The sequence below is a fragment of the Crinia signifera genome, chromosome 3, assembly GCF_055691185.1.
Source record: "Crinia signifera chromosome 3, ASM5569118v1, whole genome shotgun sequence".
NCBI classification, from domain to species: Eukaryota; Metazoa; Chordata; class Amphibia; order Anura; family Myobatrachidae; genus Crinia; species Crinia signifera.
In genome coordinates, this window is record NC_139219.1 from 220,817,852 (window position 1) to 220,835,282 (window position 17,431).

At 46.2% G+C, this 17,431-nt stretch overlaps 1 protein-coding gene across 5 annotated transcripts in view; it reads left to right on the top strand.

The window, feature by feature from the left end:
• LOC146064237 (uncharacterized) overlaps positions 1–17,431 on the top strand; it is a 60,111-nt gene that overhangs the window by 1,427 nt on the left and 41,253 nt on the right. For all 5 annotated transcript variants that reach the window (XM_083177487.1, XM_083177489.1, XM_083177490.1 and 2 more), the window contains one exon: positions 13,034–13,168. In XM_083177487.1, the coding sequence (XP_083033613.1) occupies positions 13,034–13,168 (135 nt within the window). The remainder of the gene's footprint in view (positions 1–13,033; positions 13,169–17,431) is intronic.

A 17,431-nucleotide genomic window follows, 5' to 3' on the forward strand; every position in this document is an offset into this window, starting at 1 on the left:
AGAGAGGTGATGGTGACAGAGAGTAGGAGAGTGGAGAAGGGAAGGAGGGATTTAAAGGTGCAGGGTTAACAGACAGAAGAAGGAGGGATTATCTGAATTGATGTCACATTACCTTAGGGCCCCCCTATCGTAAGTACCCTGGGCCCCCCCAGAGCCTTAATCCTGCTCTGCAGTGAGGAGTCAGGAGCAGCATTTGCCGGCCAAAGGTATGTTACTATAAGGGGAAGGGGGGGCATACATTTTAATTAGGCTAGGGGGCTGTTAATATTAATACAATTACAGGAAGGGGGCTGTTCATAATACTACAGGGAGGGGGCTGATATAAAATGATTATACTACAGAGAGGGGCCAGGGCCTGATAAATCAATTGGCAGATTAGGTTGCAGGCTAGATCGCTGGGTCCTGGGGGGTGAGCAGCGCATAGCCACTCACTACCCATTGCCATGGCTCTGTGTGGTGTGCGCTCAGCTCCTTGGCTGCTGAGGGGCTCAAACCAGATGGACATCTGAAATATGGCTCCTGCCCACAAAACTATCAAAGCTCACGGACAGGTAGCCATAGTTAGCAATTGGCTGCTAGACCACGAGCTCCAATTTTGCTCACTAGCCTGCGCGATATTTCAAATGTCTGTCGGCAATGGTATGAGCCATGCTGCTGCATAGAAACTGAGCACACCACACAGGGCCATGACGGTGAGCTCTCCCCTCCCCCTCATATGACACTTATATGGGAATTCTGTAAGGGGCACTAATATGGGAAATGTTTAAGGCATTACTGGGGAAACTATGTGAAAGGTATATTACTGGGGGTAATATATATAACGGACACTACCTGTGTGGCATAATGTGTAATGACAATTACATGTGTGGCCTAATGTGTAATAAGCATTACGGTGTGCGGCAATGTTAATGTGTATTAGGTGTGTGGCAATGTGTAATGGTCATTATGGTATGCAACAATATGTAATGGGCATTATGGTATGCGGCATAATGTTTAATGGGCACTACAGTGTGCGGCATAATGTGTAATAGGTACTGCAGTGTGTGACAAAGTCTAATTGCCATTACAGATTATGACAATGTGTAATGACCATTATGGTGTACATAATACTGGCGCAGTGTGTCTATGAGGCTCTTTCAGAACGCTATTCCTGGTCAGACCCGGTATTTTGATCCCTGGTCCTATTTTTTTCTCACTAAGCCTGTGTCACCCATTATACTCAGGGCGACCCGGGTTTAACCCTTCTTATAATTTGGGTTGAAATGCCGGGTTGGTTGACCCTGGTTATTCAGTATGGTTACTTCACATCACACCTCGGCCGTCAATAACCCGGGTTATAAATACGATCTGAAAGAGGTATGAGGAGCTCTACCTGACACAATGGGGGAAATTTACTAAAGGAAATTTGTAAAAAATAGGTGTATTTGTATCCAGAAATACACTTATTTTTGACATTTACTATCCCGAAAATACAGCCATTCGTATAGATAGCACATCAATACGAATACGAATTGCCGTATTTTCGGGATAGTAAATGTCAAAAATAAGTGTATTTCTGGATACAAATACACCTATTTTTTTTACAAATTTCCTTTAGTAAATTTCCCCCAATATGTGCATTTCGCTCTACTATGTGATGTGAATAACGGATACTATTGTGTCACCATTATGTGTCCACGCAGCTTTCCTACAAAGGTATATACTAAATATTTGGCGCCCGCCTACACCGCACACTGTTCCTATTTTGAGTATGGGGTTGGGGGCCCGAAGCATATTTTTGCACCTGGGCCCACATCTTGCTAGTTCCGCCACTGTTCCCCCCCAATTCTCCCTGTAGGGAGATTCGCTGCCCAGCCTCCTGTCCGCCCTATTCAACTCGCCAGGCCGGGGCTCTCCGTCCCTGCGAGCTAATAGGGGGTGAATCAGGAGACCGGGCAGGCGGCGAACGACAGTGCGGAGGGCGGGCGGTGATAGACAGGGTGCAGGGCGGGAGTATGCACAGCGCTGAACTCCCTCCCGCCCTTGTTTAGCGCTCACCTCCTGGCTCTGCTCCACAGCGGGGGAAAGCTCCCCGGAGCCAGGAGGCACAAATAGGATGGCGGGCGGCGAATGTGACAGGGCGGAGGGCGGGCGGCGAATGCCGCCGGGGAGGTGAGGGACGGCTGCAGGCAGGGAGATGGAAGCCTCCTTGCCTGCGCCGGACACTGTGGGGGGGAAGGAGGGCTGTGGGGGACACAGGGAGAGCCCCCCAGAGCTGGCAGGGGGCTGTGTTCGGGAGCCGCTACACACTGGTCCCGATCGTGCATGTGTATTGATCGGGATCAGTGTGCAGTGAATATATGAATATTAATGAGCGGCTCCCGGCTCGGCCCCCTGCTGGTGAATGTGTAAAAAAAATATATATAGGGTGAGATTTAATAGGATGAGAGATTCAGAAAGTGAGAGATTTGGGAAGGTTTTTTAAAGTGGCAATCATTTAAACTGAAACATTAGTTTGATTTTGCAGTGTAAATGATTGCCGCTTTAAAAAAACAGGAGATTTCTTCCCAAATCTCTCACTTTCCGAATCTCTCATCCTATTAAATCCTATTGTTTAAAATAAAAAAATAAAAAATTAAAATATATTCATGTGCTGCAAGCACATGAATTAAAATAGCATGCCCCTTCACAGGAAAAAAAATCAGATTTTTTTACACCAAAATAAAAAACGCTTTATTTTCAAAGATCACATTCCAGTTCTCCAGAAAAAGATGAGGAATGTAAAATGGAGAATCCGGGGAAAATCACTGGAGAAAGCAGTTCTCCATTTCAGCATTGAATACACTCTCAGCGAATTCCACTAAAAACCCCAATGAAAACCACTGGTGAATCACGGAGAATCACAAACAAAGAATCGCCAGACATTCGCTCTTCATTTGCAGAGAATTGTGTCCATTGAATAGGGCGAATTGTTTTTTCTGTGAGAAAATTCCCTGTAAACCAGGGGAATTGCCTGATTCCCCAGAAAATATGGCGAATCAGAGGCATTGAATACTGGCCAATGTGTGAAAGAACGAGTTAAAGAATGTTTAATGGCGCAGAGTCCTCCTTCTAGGCATGGGTGCCGGATGGGTTCCCGACAGTCGGGATCCCGACAGTCATTTACCCGATGTCGGGATCCCGACTGTCAAAACGCCCGCAACAGCCGGGTGCCCGACGGCCACCCACTATTTTCCCTCGTGGGGGTCCACGACCCCCATAGAGGGAGAATAGAATAGGTGGCTTGCGTAGCGAGCCACCATGCCCGCAAGGGGCTTTTTTGCGCTCGCCATGCTGTCTGACTCCGGGCAGTCGGGATCCTGACTGTCGGAATCACATAACACACCCCTAGGTATAACAGGCTCCGGGCTGGAAAGTATATATTTAAAAAAAATCAATCACGTTCGTAACCAAGGGCCAGTTGCTTATAAATTTACCCCTGAGAATGGCTAATAAGCAGGGCCAGTGCAAGGCACCTAGACGCCCTCCGGGGAAGGGCTCGGCATCACCTGCCGATTGCAGCTGACCAGATCAACGGATGGACGGGGGGCGTGCACTGACCAGCTCCAGGTGGGTGGGGGGTGCAGGCGTCACCTGTCGATTACCGTTGACAAAGTCCGGGGCGGGGGCTACAGCTCACCTGCTTTTTCCTGATGCCACTTTCTTGCTGCTCCTCGAATGGGAGCGTTCATCCTGCTCCTCTTGCGACGGATGGCACTGGCTGCTTTCCTACTTGTATCCTGCAGCTCAGTACTGCCCTCCAGTGACCAGCACCCATAGGCAAATGCCTGAAGCTGCCTAGTGGTCGCACCGGCCCTGCCAATAAGAAAATGTGGGGCAGATGTATTACGGCTGGTAAAGTGATAAAGTGGAAGGTGATAACACACCAGCCAATCAGCTGTGTTTGAAAAATTACAGTTAAGAGTTGATTGGCTGGTGCATTATCACCTTCCACTTTATCACAATTTTATCACTTTACCAGGCTTAATACATCTGCGCCACTGTCTTCTACAGGTACATAAATGTAAAATGTGAAATAAGGCCCTATTTATCAGTTTTTATTGCAGATGTGACAAATGATTTAAGCCTAATTATGCAAAGTCAAAATGTAACCCCTTCTCTGCTGAGAGTTTAGCACCATTGTGCTGGAGCCATTTCCCAACATTACTGCACTTTCCAACATCAATATCACAGCCATTTCATATTAGTGCGCTGACAACTTATGATCATGTTTTGCTACAGTATAAGGTGTTTCTTTTCTTTTGCCTAAATGGCTATAAAAGTGGTTATTTTAGTAAGAAATGGCGTCTCCTCTGGAATCCATTCTGTGGATATTGATGATTATGGTAGAGATAATTTTGGATGTTTATTTATTTACAGTTTCTTATATAGCGCAGCAGATTCTGTTGCGCTTTACAATAGTAGACAGTGCTAAAACAAACTGGGCAACAACAGACAGACGTGGGGGTAGGAGGGCCCTGCTGCAAGCTTACATCTATAGCAGGCATTCTCAACCACGGTCCTCAAGGCACAACAACAGTGCAGGTTTTAGTGATATCCAGGTTTGAGCACAAGTGACTTAATTAGTACCTGAGTGATTCTGATTAAACCATCTGTGCTGAAGCCTGGATATCACTATAACCCGCTCTGTTGGTGTGCCTTGAGGACCGTGGTTGGGAAAGCCTGATCTATAGGGACATAGGAGGGAAACACCAGGGCAGGCACCAGTAATAGCATAGCAGTCCCACCATGTTGCAAGTCCAGAAGGGAAGCTATATAATACATAAGTACCTCAGAGGGTTATGTATGTGCCTGAAGAGGTGAGTTTTCAGGGAACGCTTGAAAGTTTGGAGGCTAGTGGAGTCTTATTTAGGGGGCGTGGAAGGGCATTCTATAGGGCATTCCATAGTCCTGTCTATTTGTTGTAATGTGAATGACCCAAAAGATGCCTATGTTGAAACTCCAATGATTTGGTTTTATTAACTGACATAACTAGGGCAGCTGACAGACAGGCATTATTTTAAAATGCTTAACATGTATTATTTTAGGTTTATAATCAAACTGTAAGTAGAGATGCGTGCCGTCCTCTCTGGTTTGGTTTTGGATCTGTTTTTTTTATTAACTAGAAAAACTGCTAAAATCATGTAATTTACATTGCCTGGTCTGACCTTGGCCCGGCACTTTCACAATATACATAGGGCAACCCTGGTTTAACCCTTTTATAACGCGGGTTGAATTGCCGGGTTGATTGACCCAGGTTATAAGGTTTGGTACTTTAACACTGTACTTCCACCTGGGTCTACCTGGCAAGAACCCGGGTTTAAGGTGCAATGTGAAAGGGGTATATGTTGCACACAGATGCCATGTGTAATACATTAAATTTAATAAATATTGACACAGGAATGAATTTTGTACTGCTGGAGACAATTAAACAAACCATTCATGACAGGATTTTGTTTACTGCTAAATCACACATTAGAGAAATAAGGGTGGAGGCTTATCTTATTGTCACTTGTGAAAAATCCCTCCAGCTCTTCATCTCATATGTAAAAAAGATGTCAGATGATACTCATTCATTATCTACATGTGACGTGTGAGGGTTATGGAGGAACCTGATTTCATAGTGCAAGTAAAAATCTCTCTCACACCTATTCAGAGGTCTCTACATGAAATGGAGCTAACACTCGTATTAATCATCGGTCTTATCTGCGTGGTGCAGGGCCAGTATACAGGTAAGAGAGGATGCTGTATTTCAGGATTTCATTTATACTACTTTCAGACCGCAAATGCCGTGTCGCACACGGGATTAGGACACGGGTCCCATCCCCAGAGCAACACGGCAATGCGGTCTGAAAGTTCCGACACCGACACGGCATATTGCCGTGTCGGTGACGTCACATGGGGCGGTGCTGGGCGGCGGCGCGTCATCGGGGGCTCGGGAGGAGGCAGTACTTGGAGCGGACAGTGCTGCCTCCTCCATACTGTGAACGGGACACGGGTCGCTCGACCCAGGCACCCGTTCACACTGCAGTTGACACGGGTCATAGCCATGTTCAACCCTGGTCAATACCAGGGTTGAACACCCGTGTTGCTCAACCCCTGGTGCCCTTTTCAGACCGCACCGTGACCCGTGTTTAGGCCCCGCGAACACGGCCATAAGCCGTGTTCGGAGTGCGGTCTGAAAGCGGTATTATTAAGGCTGCACAGTAACTATTTAGTGTCTAGAGTCTACTTGATGCTTTGGCCACAGAGCAACAAACCTAAAATTATCAGGACCAAAGTTGTGTTTGACATAAAGACAGCTCCAGACCCTCAAACCAGGTACAACATGCTCTGCTCCTGGGCTTCCCACTTAATGTATGACTACTGTCACCTGGGTTGAACTAATTGATGAGAAAGATGTTTTATCTATGTCTTAGTGCCATGTCTAATAAGTACCATGCCATGTAAATGATTGCCCTTTTACTAACCTCAGAGTTTGTCCTGAATCGCACACGGCCGTCGGTCTTGCACTGCATTTAATCTCTCACCCTAAGTGGGAAGTCCTGGGACAGAGTATTTTGTACCTGGTGAAAGGGTTTATGTTGTATGGTATGCAGCCAGCTCTTATGCATACATGCCAACATAATGGCTGCCTCCTCCCGGTCAGTACAGCAGGGGGCACAATTTGGCATGAGGAGGCATGGCGGGGGATATGCCTACTAGGGGCGGAAGAAGGGTGTGACAGCGTCAGCATGACCAAGTTATCATGGCCTAGTCCTTGCTGCACAATTCCATGAGTAGCATGTAAGGCAGGGGGTGGGTCCACGATGACATGATTGATGGATTTAAGCTAGCCATGCACCAAAAGATTTATTGCCCAATCTGGCTGATTGGAACAAAAATCAGGTAATATCTGAATGACTGTTTTTGTCAGTTTTCCAGCATTTCATAGCAAATGGTCATCTGTCATAAGTTACAAAGATTTTGTTTCAACCATATATCTTTAGGTGTATGGCCAGCTTAATTCAGACCGGATAGCAGGGCAAATTTATTCTTAAAATTTTCAAAACCATGTGCACTGCAAATGGGGCAGATATAACATGTGCAGAGAGAGTTACATTCGGGTGGGGTGGGTTGAAGCTTGAATCTAATTTGCAGTGTAAAAATAAAGCAGCTGGTATTTACCCTGCACAGAAACAAAATAACTCATCCAAGTGCAGTGGCGTAACAATAAATGTTGCGCACCCCCCCCCCCCCTCGAGAAAAATTTTGCGCCCCCTTCCCCCCCACCCCAGTTAAAACACCCCCCCTAGGGAGCGGGCAGGGGGGTCCGTGCGGCGTGGGTGTACCTGTAGCGGTGCTGTCTAGAAGCCGCGGTGAGAAGGTTCCCTGCGTCGCTGTGTAATCTCAGCCAATCAGCGTGCGGCCAGTGTTTTCGAAATCAGAAGCGCTTCCCGCGCCGCCGCCCGGCGGATAGTGCTAGAGTCAGACTTCTTATTTCCAACACACTGCAGGGACCCGGTCACCCGGCGCCAACTCACTACACAGTGACGCAGGGAACCTTCTCACCGCGGCTTCTAGACGCTCAGACAGCACTGCAGGTACACCCGCACGGACCCCCCTGCCCGCACCCCGCTGCCCCCACAAGGAGGGGGGAGCTGGGGGCGTAGCAATAGCGCTATAGTTATGCCACTGGGCCAGTCCCTCCCTCCAGTATTACAGATGCAGCAGGGAGTACACCGGAGAATGAGATCCTGCCTCTCAGTGCGGGAGCCGGCACCCATGCAGCCTCCGCTCCCCCAAGCAGTGGCGGGGGCTGCCTTACACAAGCTACGCCACTGCCCAAGTGACAGAAATCGAAAGCCCCGTACACATGGGGCAACTGCTGTCCGCGATGTGTGCTGAGCGATGGTGCTGAGCAGGGTTTTCCCTATTGTTTATAGGCAAAACCCTGTGATCTAGCAAGACAGACAATGCAAGCACTGTGTTTCCCTGCGGGTGATGGCAACGTGTAGGGCCGCATAACGCCATCGCTGCAGGGCATACACACAAAGCGATCAGTTCTTCATTTCTAAGCGATCTAGTCAGATTAGTTAGTGTAGGACGCTTTACTCTCTCTGCACATGTTACATTTGCCCCACCTGCAGTGCACATGGTTTTTCCCATTTTGAGAACAAATTTGTCCTGCGATTAGGTCCTCAACGTAAATCCCATAGTTGACTCCCCGGCAGACTGACAACTGCTTGGAGTTTAGTGGTGTTGGCTGCATGGCGCTAGGGGCATCAGTAGAGTGGTGCCATGAGACTTGCCCACTCTTCCAAGAGGCTGGGAGCACCATCCGTTTTCTGGAGCCTCCTGGCTGTTTCAGGAGTGTAGGCATATATGCTCTCATGTCACTCGAGAGTAGTCTGGCATTACTTTGTGATCTGGAAAAGATCAGTTTAATTAGGAGATAGGAAGACAGTGTGCAAACAGGCAGTGCTGTTCCAAATTATTCAAATTATTATTCAAGTTATTTCCAAAAATTCTAATTATTTCCACTTCTTAATTATCTGAGCACATTGGAACAGCCAAAATATTCAATTTTAAAGACTGGTGCATTGCTGCTAGGTGTGAGGTGTTGGATTACAGTGTTGTTATAATATTCCTTCCATGTTTGTCTAAATGCTATTTTACTTTAGTAAATATGATAAATGCTGGTTCTGCTTCAGATCTACATACAGTATGGTACTATGAAATGTATTATGCAAAATGTCTGCACCAACCCTGCCTAATGCTGACTGTACTCTAGATTTTGTTTTTGAATTATTTCTGTCAAACTTTCTACTTGCTGTAATACTAAGGGGCCCATTTATAATTCAATATTTGCGTCTAAATTCCTGAAAACACCCGTTTTCGTGAGTTATCTGCAACTATTAGGTATCACCGGAATGTATCATGGAGGGACCGCAGCAGGAATCTCCGATCCCTGCTGTGATCCCTCCTGTACTGCTGTCGGCCACATCCCCCATAAATTACTAAGGGGGATGCAAAGCTGCCCAATGTATCAACATTGGGTCATACTGAGATGGCAGTAGCCCTTATAGCCTATGAGGTGCAGACCACACTGCTCCCGGGGCAGTGTGTTCAGAGGGGTCGGCGGGGGGTCAGCACTAATGGCACATTTGCACAGACCCCCCTGACACCCAGCTAATCACATCGCAGGGATGGGGGTTTCGGAGCCCTGTCCCTGTATGTGTGGGATCATACATCCCGCCGATAAGATCGCATGTTTCCCTCCTATATCCCTATAGATGTAAGCTTGCAGCAGGGCCCTCCTACCTCCAAGTCTGTCTGTTGTTACCCAATTTGTTTTATCACTGTCTACTATTGTAAAGCGCTACGGAATCTGCTGCGCTATATAAGAAACTGTTAATAAATAAATAAATACCTAGGTGATAATATTCTGCCCCGTGATCCTTGATAAATGGGCCCCTAAATCCTTTATGCTATGTGTTTGATACCTGTAAAGTGACTCTGAGTCTTGATGAGAGAAGAGCTATGTAAATAAAAGTATTATTATCACTACTAGTATCACAGTCCATTCAGGGTGTCGCGTTATCGTTTTTTTTTTGCCTGGATGCCTACATGGAACCAAGAGGACTTGATCTACGCCAGAGGACCCCAGTGAGTATGGATTCCTTTCACAGGTACCTATATGGATTTCTTCTGGACCATCGGATGGACGGACCGAGGTAGACCTAGGTAAGTGTCTGTATGAAAGGGCTGTGTAGGTAATAAAGTTTTATTTTTCTGGTGTGTTTGTGTCTATTTATTTAACTATTGGTTCTGCTGTGGAACTAAGAGTCCCAGCAAGCCAATTAATTGGTGGCATGCTGGGACTTGTGGTTCTCCAAGTCCCAGTATGTGGACCAGGCTTGCTGGAAATGATAGTTCCACAGCAGAACCCAATGGTTTATTCTAACTTTTACACAATCATCAGCCCGGTACCACAGCCCATGGGTACCAGGGACAGCCCCAGGCTTCAGCCTGGGCAGGTAAGTTCTGGAGGGAGGGACCCCTTCATTGTATTTTGGGAACCAGTACCAGCCCTTGGTCCTGGTAATGGTTTAAAAAAAATACAGGGAACCCTTACTTGTCTGGTTCCCTGATTTTTTAAAAACCAGGACCTGGTCTTTGAGCCTGGGGCTGGTTATGCCTGTGGGGTAGGTGTATCTCATGTCGTTTTTTTTTTATTATTATTTATTTTTCTCTTTTTTTTTTTTAGACTGCAGTTTGGAAAAGCCAAATACACCTGGGAAATTAAGTGTATTTTCCATGAGTATTTTACTGGCAATTAACGGCCATATCCCACTAATAGCCGGTATTTTCAAGTAAATTAGGAATCGCCATTCTGTCGATGGTGTATGCTTTCTTATTTGTAAATATGAATGTGCCATGAACACGAATTGTTGTGTTTTTGGCATAGTAAATGCCAAAAGTACGAATATGTCAAAAATATTCATATTTTCTAATACGTATATGAATTTTTTAGGCGTATTTGCCTTAGTAAATTCCCCCCCTTGTCTTCTATGGTTCATGCGGACAGTGAGCCTGATCCAGCGAGGAGCGCTGTTAAGGAGCTGCACACAGATTCAAGATTATCTTACATCTGCAGCTGCACAATGCCTATTCTGTGATTATAGCTGTTGCTGCTTCCTGATTAGCAGGCAGTGGCTTTGAGGGTTTGGGGAGGGGGCAGGGTTGCGTTTCTAGAAATGGGGGAGTATTGCCCCCGTTTTCAAGGAGTAGAGATCCAAGCGTATGCATGTCAACACGTAGGCATCCTGGACCCGCAGCCCCCGCTTCCACTGGCCAGCTGTTTACTCAGTTGGACTTCTGCAACATCGCAACTGCTGGTCTGATCCCAGCTTGTGACGAGTCATCTCCTGCATGCCCTCCTAAAGTTTGGGCAGAAATTTTATGCTGACTTCAGGCCTTCCCTCAACTCTGAATCAGGCCCAGTGTCATGGCAGCACAAATACATTATTTAGGTTTGAAATTCACTGAGTGATTTTGCCTGATCTCCCAGAAGAAACACACAGTGAGTATTCTATGGTGGGCATCCAATTAGCCCCAAAGAAACATCTTTCTGGATATTTCTCAGATGTTTGTTTTCAGACTACACAATTATTCCCACATTTTTCCCTGAAAACACACAGGTTCAGTGAAACCTGTGTGTTTTCAGCCACCGCACTCCAATTTTGCTCAAGACTGGCAGCTTTTGGCGATTTTACTTTGCCTGAATGAGACAGTAGAAGAAAAATCCCCCAAACCTGCGGCACACAACAGATTATCGGGAGGCAATTACCTTGGCGAGGCAATTACCCATGACTAGCGATCACGGGTTATTGGATACTGCCCTATGAGAGAAGAGAAATTAAAATTTGTCCTAACTTTTAGTCCATAAGATTGCATAAATGTTCTTTATGAAGTCCAGATTACAAATTGTCTCTAGAGCAGGGGTTCTAAACTCAGTCCTCAGGACCCCACACAGTTCACGTTTTTCATGTCACCCGCAGTGGTGTAGCAAACATGAGGCAGACCTCGCGGTGGCTTGGGGAGTCAGTGCCAGCAGGGTCTTTGGGGAGTGCCGCGTCCAGGATGCTGTTGCGGCAGGGAGCTGCCGCCTGCCTGCATAAGCAGCAGATACCGGACTGTAGCCATGCGCCCTCTTCTCTCCCTTCTCCCAAGTGCACCATGGGCATAGGTGCGGGATTTGTTCAGAGAACAGTGCTGCTGCTCCTCCCCCGGGGCACACCTTCCGCACACACTGACATGCTGCTTCTAGACGCTAGCATGCATCTATATGAGGGTCCGGCTCCTGGTGGCGCCTCCATTCTACAGAGAACGACCTGTAGTACCTGCTACCTGGGGAGTACCTGCCCTTACGGAGCTTCAGGCATGGTGTTTCCCCTCTGAAAGGTGACACTTGGGTGCGGACAGCACCCTGCTAGTCAGCGCCTCATGGATAGCTAATGACCATCAGCAGCAGCGGAAGTCAGCCCAGAGCTGGGGTAGCCAACCCTAGTCCTCGAGAGCTACCATGTTTTGCAGGTCTCCTCACAGAATCACAAGTGAGCTAATTAGCTCCATCTGTGTATCTTTTAAAATGTGTCAGTGATTAATGAGTGCAGCTGTGCAGCAGCTAGGTTGTCTGGAAAATGAGAACTGTTGGTAGCTCTCGAGGGCAAGGGTTGGCTACCACTGGCCCAGAGTGTTGAGTTCACTGGTGACATTCATTGTAAGAGGCAACGGTGTGGGCAATAATTGTTAAGGTAAATGATGGGGGCACTGGTGGAGGGTTACAGTGTGTGGCATAATGTGCCATGACCATTACGGTGTGTGGCATATTGTCTTATGAGCATTACAGTGTGTGGCAAGGCCACACGCCTTGCGACAAGGCCACAACCCTTTTTGGAATAGACACACCATGGGTATGCACATATTCTTTTAGTTTATATTTTTTTTACCTTTTTTTGGGGGGAGGGCGCATATTTTTAGTGTTCACACTAATAGCCAAATTGCCAAGAAACAGCCATGTTTGTATTACCATAATATGTGTGAGTGGGAAGGTGGGGGGAGGTACCAAAAACTTTTTTGGCAGGGGGGAGCAAAATTTCTAGTTACGCCACTGGTAACGTAGCAGGTTCACTCATTGACACATTTTAAAAGATCTACAGGGGGAGCTGATTATTTCACTTGTGATTCTGTGAGGAGATCTGCAAAATATGCTCCGTGTGGGGTGCGAGGACCAAGTTTGAGAACCTGTGCTCTAGAGCAATCAGATACGGATATCACTATTGCTCTAAATTTACAAATTGTGTTTCTGGGTGAAATACATGAAAAGTCTTGGAAAAAAATGCAAACAATTTTTCTGCATATATTTTTAAATAGTGTTCTTAGATTAGGAAACTAATATGTTTAAATTGAATGCTGAAAATGTCTGGTATACAAATCACCTTAACATGTAACTTGTGTTTAATCTGTTTAGGGCGCTGTACCACACAACCCGTGATGTGTTGCACAGGAGTGGAAAGCAGCTGCAAAAGAATTGACTGCTACTGTGATGGTTATTGCTCTATAAGCAAAGACTGCTGCCCTGATTTCAGCATTGCATGCAGTTCAGGTAAGACATTGCTAACACCACATATTGGGGAAATAGGGGATTGAGGCATGGTGTGTGTGTGTGTGTGTGTTTATGTACATGGATGTGTCTGTGTTTGCACAAATTGCTAACCCACAATAAGATGGGGAAAGCGGCATATTTTTATTGGCAGAGTGTCTATATATACGTGCTGTGTGGTTGTTAGACGACACACTTTAGAAGATGTAACCAGCTTGAGATTTATTCAAGTGATAAGCTTGCAGAATACAACAGTACTTCAGTGGTTAACTTCAGGTGTAATACAACTGATGCAGGAATCACAGTTACAGGTGTTACTTATCTGTAGCGTTCAGCTTGTGTAGGGTTAATGGCAATGACTGGTTTACGCTGGCGGTATCTCTCCCAGCGACGCTACTGCCACAGATGATGGATCTCCCTGAGTAAAGGGACACGCTTGTAACGGGAGTACAGCGGGACTTGCTCTTACGCGCTTCGGTGCACGTGGAGCTAGAGATCAGCATGGAGGATGACACACACGCGCTGAGGCACACTATCACTTCCCGACAAGAAGGAAACGCTGCCAGCAGGGTCAGGGGACTCTGCCCTGCTATTCGCTATGTGAGCTGTCACTCGGGGTGACGTCTAGCTACAGTGGCTGCAGGGGGACAAGGCAGTCTGTAGGCTGCCCACTAACCAGTGTATGAAGACAGACGCAGGGCGCTGCTTTCTAACACTCCCCCTCGCTCAAGGCTGTCTTCGGCTACATAAAAGAACTTAATACAATACTTCGTCCTTTGTTATACCTGTAACCGAAAATATGGTTAGAGAGAAAGACACTCAGAACATCAAAACTTCAAATCAACATTTTGAACTTAAACAAGTCCACAGTCCTTCAGGAACTTAATAAGCAAGTTTGTCGACAGTCCTTTTGTAAGCATGTCAGCGACATTCTCTTCACTTGCAATGTATTCAACATCGATGGACTTGCTCTCCACTAGTTCCCTCATGAAGTGGTGTCTAATCGCGATGTGTTTAGACCTTCCATGGTGCTTGGTACTACAGGAAAGATCTATTGCTTCCCTGTTATCACATGCGATGCTTAAGGTCTCTTCTTCATAAAGTAGACCTAACTCACACAAAGTCTCTTTGATCCAGAGTGCTTCCTTTGATGTCTCTGTAAGAGCCATGTACTCGGCCTCAGTTGTTGAGAGAGCAACAGTTGGTTGTTTTCTACTCGCCCAGCTAACTGCTGCCCCAGCCAGTGTGAACAGGTAACCGGTATGGGAACGACGATCATCATCATCTGCTCCCCAGTCGGCATCGCAGAAGACTTTCAAATTTGAATTGCTTGTCTTGGCGAACTTTAATTTCAAAGAACTTGTACCTTTTAGGTATCTCAGAATCCTCTTCACTGCGATCCAGTGTTGCCTTCCAGGATTTATTGCAAATTGGCTCACCCGACTGACTGCATGAGTGATGTCTGGACGGGTTCCTATACTTGCATACATAAGACTTCCAACCACGTTCTTGTAAGGAACATCTTGCATTTCCTCTACCTCTTCTTGTGTGGTTGGTGACATACCTTTTGTAATCTTGATACTTTTCTTCAGAAGACACACCTTCTCTGTCTGAAGTTCATCCTCATTATAATGATCTAGCGATTCCATGTAGATTTCTTCAAGTAGTTCTCCATTTAGGAACGCTGAGTCGAAATCTAGTTGGTATAGCAGTAAGTTTTGTAAAGTGGCGACTGCAATTACTAATCTAAGAGTGTTATACCTTGCAACTGGTAAGTATATCTCCCCATAGTCTATTCCGGATCTCTGTGTGTATCCCTTAGCAACAAGACGGGCTTTGTAACGGGCAACTTCTCCGTCTTAATTTAACTTCTTGCAGAAGACCCACTTGTTTTTGACTGTCTTGCGGTTGCTTGGCCTATCTACTATGGTCCAAGTATTGTTCTCTTTCAGTGCTGATAGCTCTGTGTCTATTGCAGATTTCCATTTCGCCCAATCACTGCACGCTTTCGCTTCTTGAATACTCTGAGGTTCACTGAAAGCAATGTTCGCATACTCTTCCTCATACCTTCTGGCTGGTATGCCCTTGTTGCTTCTTATGGAAGCCCTGTTCGTTGGTTCGCTTCCCTCTTCGGTATTTTCTATTTCAGGTATGCTTTCTATTTCGCACACCTCTACTAGTGCTTGCTTTTCTTGCTCTTTTGCTTTTGTGGGTGATGCTGTTTCTTGAAATATCACATCTCTTGATTTCAGAAGACGTCTGTTCTCTGCATCCCAGAGCCTGTACCCTTTGCTCTCCTCACAATAGCCTAGCAGTATGCACTGTCTCGATTTCGGGTCAAGTTTCTTTTTCTTCTCCTTTGGAATATGCGCATAAGCTCTGCTCCCAAAGACATGGAGATGACTGATGTCTGGCTTCTTCCCAGACCAGGCCTCTAAGGGGGTTTTTCCCTTCACGGCCACTGTAGGTGTTCTGTTTTTCAGGTATACTGCAGTAGATACAGCTTCTGCCCAAAAACTCTTCTCCAGGCCAGCATCGTTCACCATTGCTCGTGCTCTTTCAACGATTGTTCGGTTCGCCCTTTCACTTACGCCATTCTGTTTAGGCGTGTAGGCCATCGTCAGCTGATGCTTTATGCCATGTTTTCTGAGAAAGTCGGTTAGTTCTTCATTTTCGTACTAGGTTCTTGTACTCCACAATTTTCTTGACCACCTCACTTTTCTTCCTTATGAAGTATACGTGTGTCATTCTTGTGGCGTCATTGATGAGAGTCATGAAGTACTTGTAACCACTGGTTGACTCCTCTTCCATTGGTCTGCACACATCTGTGTGCACCAGAGCTAACTGTGATTCTGCTCTGCCTGCTGACTTGGGAAATGGGTTGCGGGTCTGCTTGCCTTTTATGCAACTCTCGCACACAGGTCTTTCGGTGTCTTTCACTGTGATCCCTGTTGCCATCCCATCAGCTAATTTCTGGACATTGTCATATCCTAAGGGTCCCAAACGTCTGTGCCAGAGTTCCATCGACTCATTTTCAGCAGAGGCTGCCAAAGCTACACATTCATCTGTGTCTAGGACGTATAGTTGGTTGCATCGGGTTGCTGAAGCAATTACAGTCCCTCTTTCATTATGCACCATACACCTGCCCTTTGCAAACTGGACTCTGTAGCCTTTTGCTTTGAGTACGCTGATAGCGATGAGGTTACTTCCCAATTCTGGTACATACAGGACGTCTTGGATATCTGTGACTACTGTCTGTCCCTCAATTCTTAGTCTCACTGTGACTGTCCCAACACTTGATGCAGTAAGGACCTTTTCACCAATCCCTGTAACTGTTGTGGGTGTACACTGTGTTAAAGAATTAAACCACTCCTTGTTGCAGCTGAAGTGTCTAGAGGCTCCCGAGTCCATGTACCAGCAATCCCTCCTTGGCTTGTCTGCTACATTAAGTGCTGACTCGTTCTTCTTGTCATGCCGCTTGTGCGTACCACTAGTGTTCTTCATCCTGCATTCTGAAGCCTTGTGCCCTACTTTGTGGCACACATAACATTTGAATGTGCATTTCTTGGGTTTTGCACTCTTTGCTACTAAGGCAGACCCCTCAGCTATGGCATCCTTGTGGATTCTCTCTTGGAACTGTAGTAGCTTGGCCCTCACAACTTCTGTTGTAAGCTTGGTTTCATTCGACTCTAGTGCGACAACTAGGAAATCAAATTCTTCTGTCAGATTCTGCAGCATTACCATCGCCACTTCTTCCTCATCCACTTTTGCTCCTACACATGCCAATTGCTGAGCTATTGATAGTATTTTATCAATGTAATCGTTCATGTCCTTGCATGCATTCAACTTTGTTCCATACAGTGTGCGTCTCAGACTTTTCCTCCTCATTAGGCCTTTATTCTCATAAGCACCTTGTAGAGTTGTCCATATGTCCTTAGCGGACTCTTTCCCACAGATTGTAGAATAAACATGCTGCTCCACAGCCAGGCCTATCGTGCCGATGGCCTTGTCTACCTCTTCTGGGTTTGGACTATCTCCTGGGGCTATTGTGACTTTCCATAGCTTCTCCCTTTTAAGCTGCATTTCCATAGCGAACTTCCATGTAGTGTAATTCTCTGAGCCTTTGAGTTTTGGAAAGTTCATGCTATGCCCTGTACTGTGCATTCTCGTTAACTCTTCCACAAATGGCAATTTAGAAATATTTCTTTGTGTTCTTTTATGTACTGCGCTAGCACTTGGTCTTTAGGGGGTTAATCTTCGCGCACG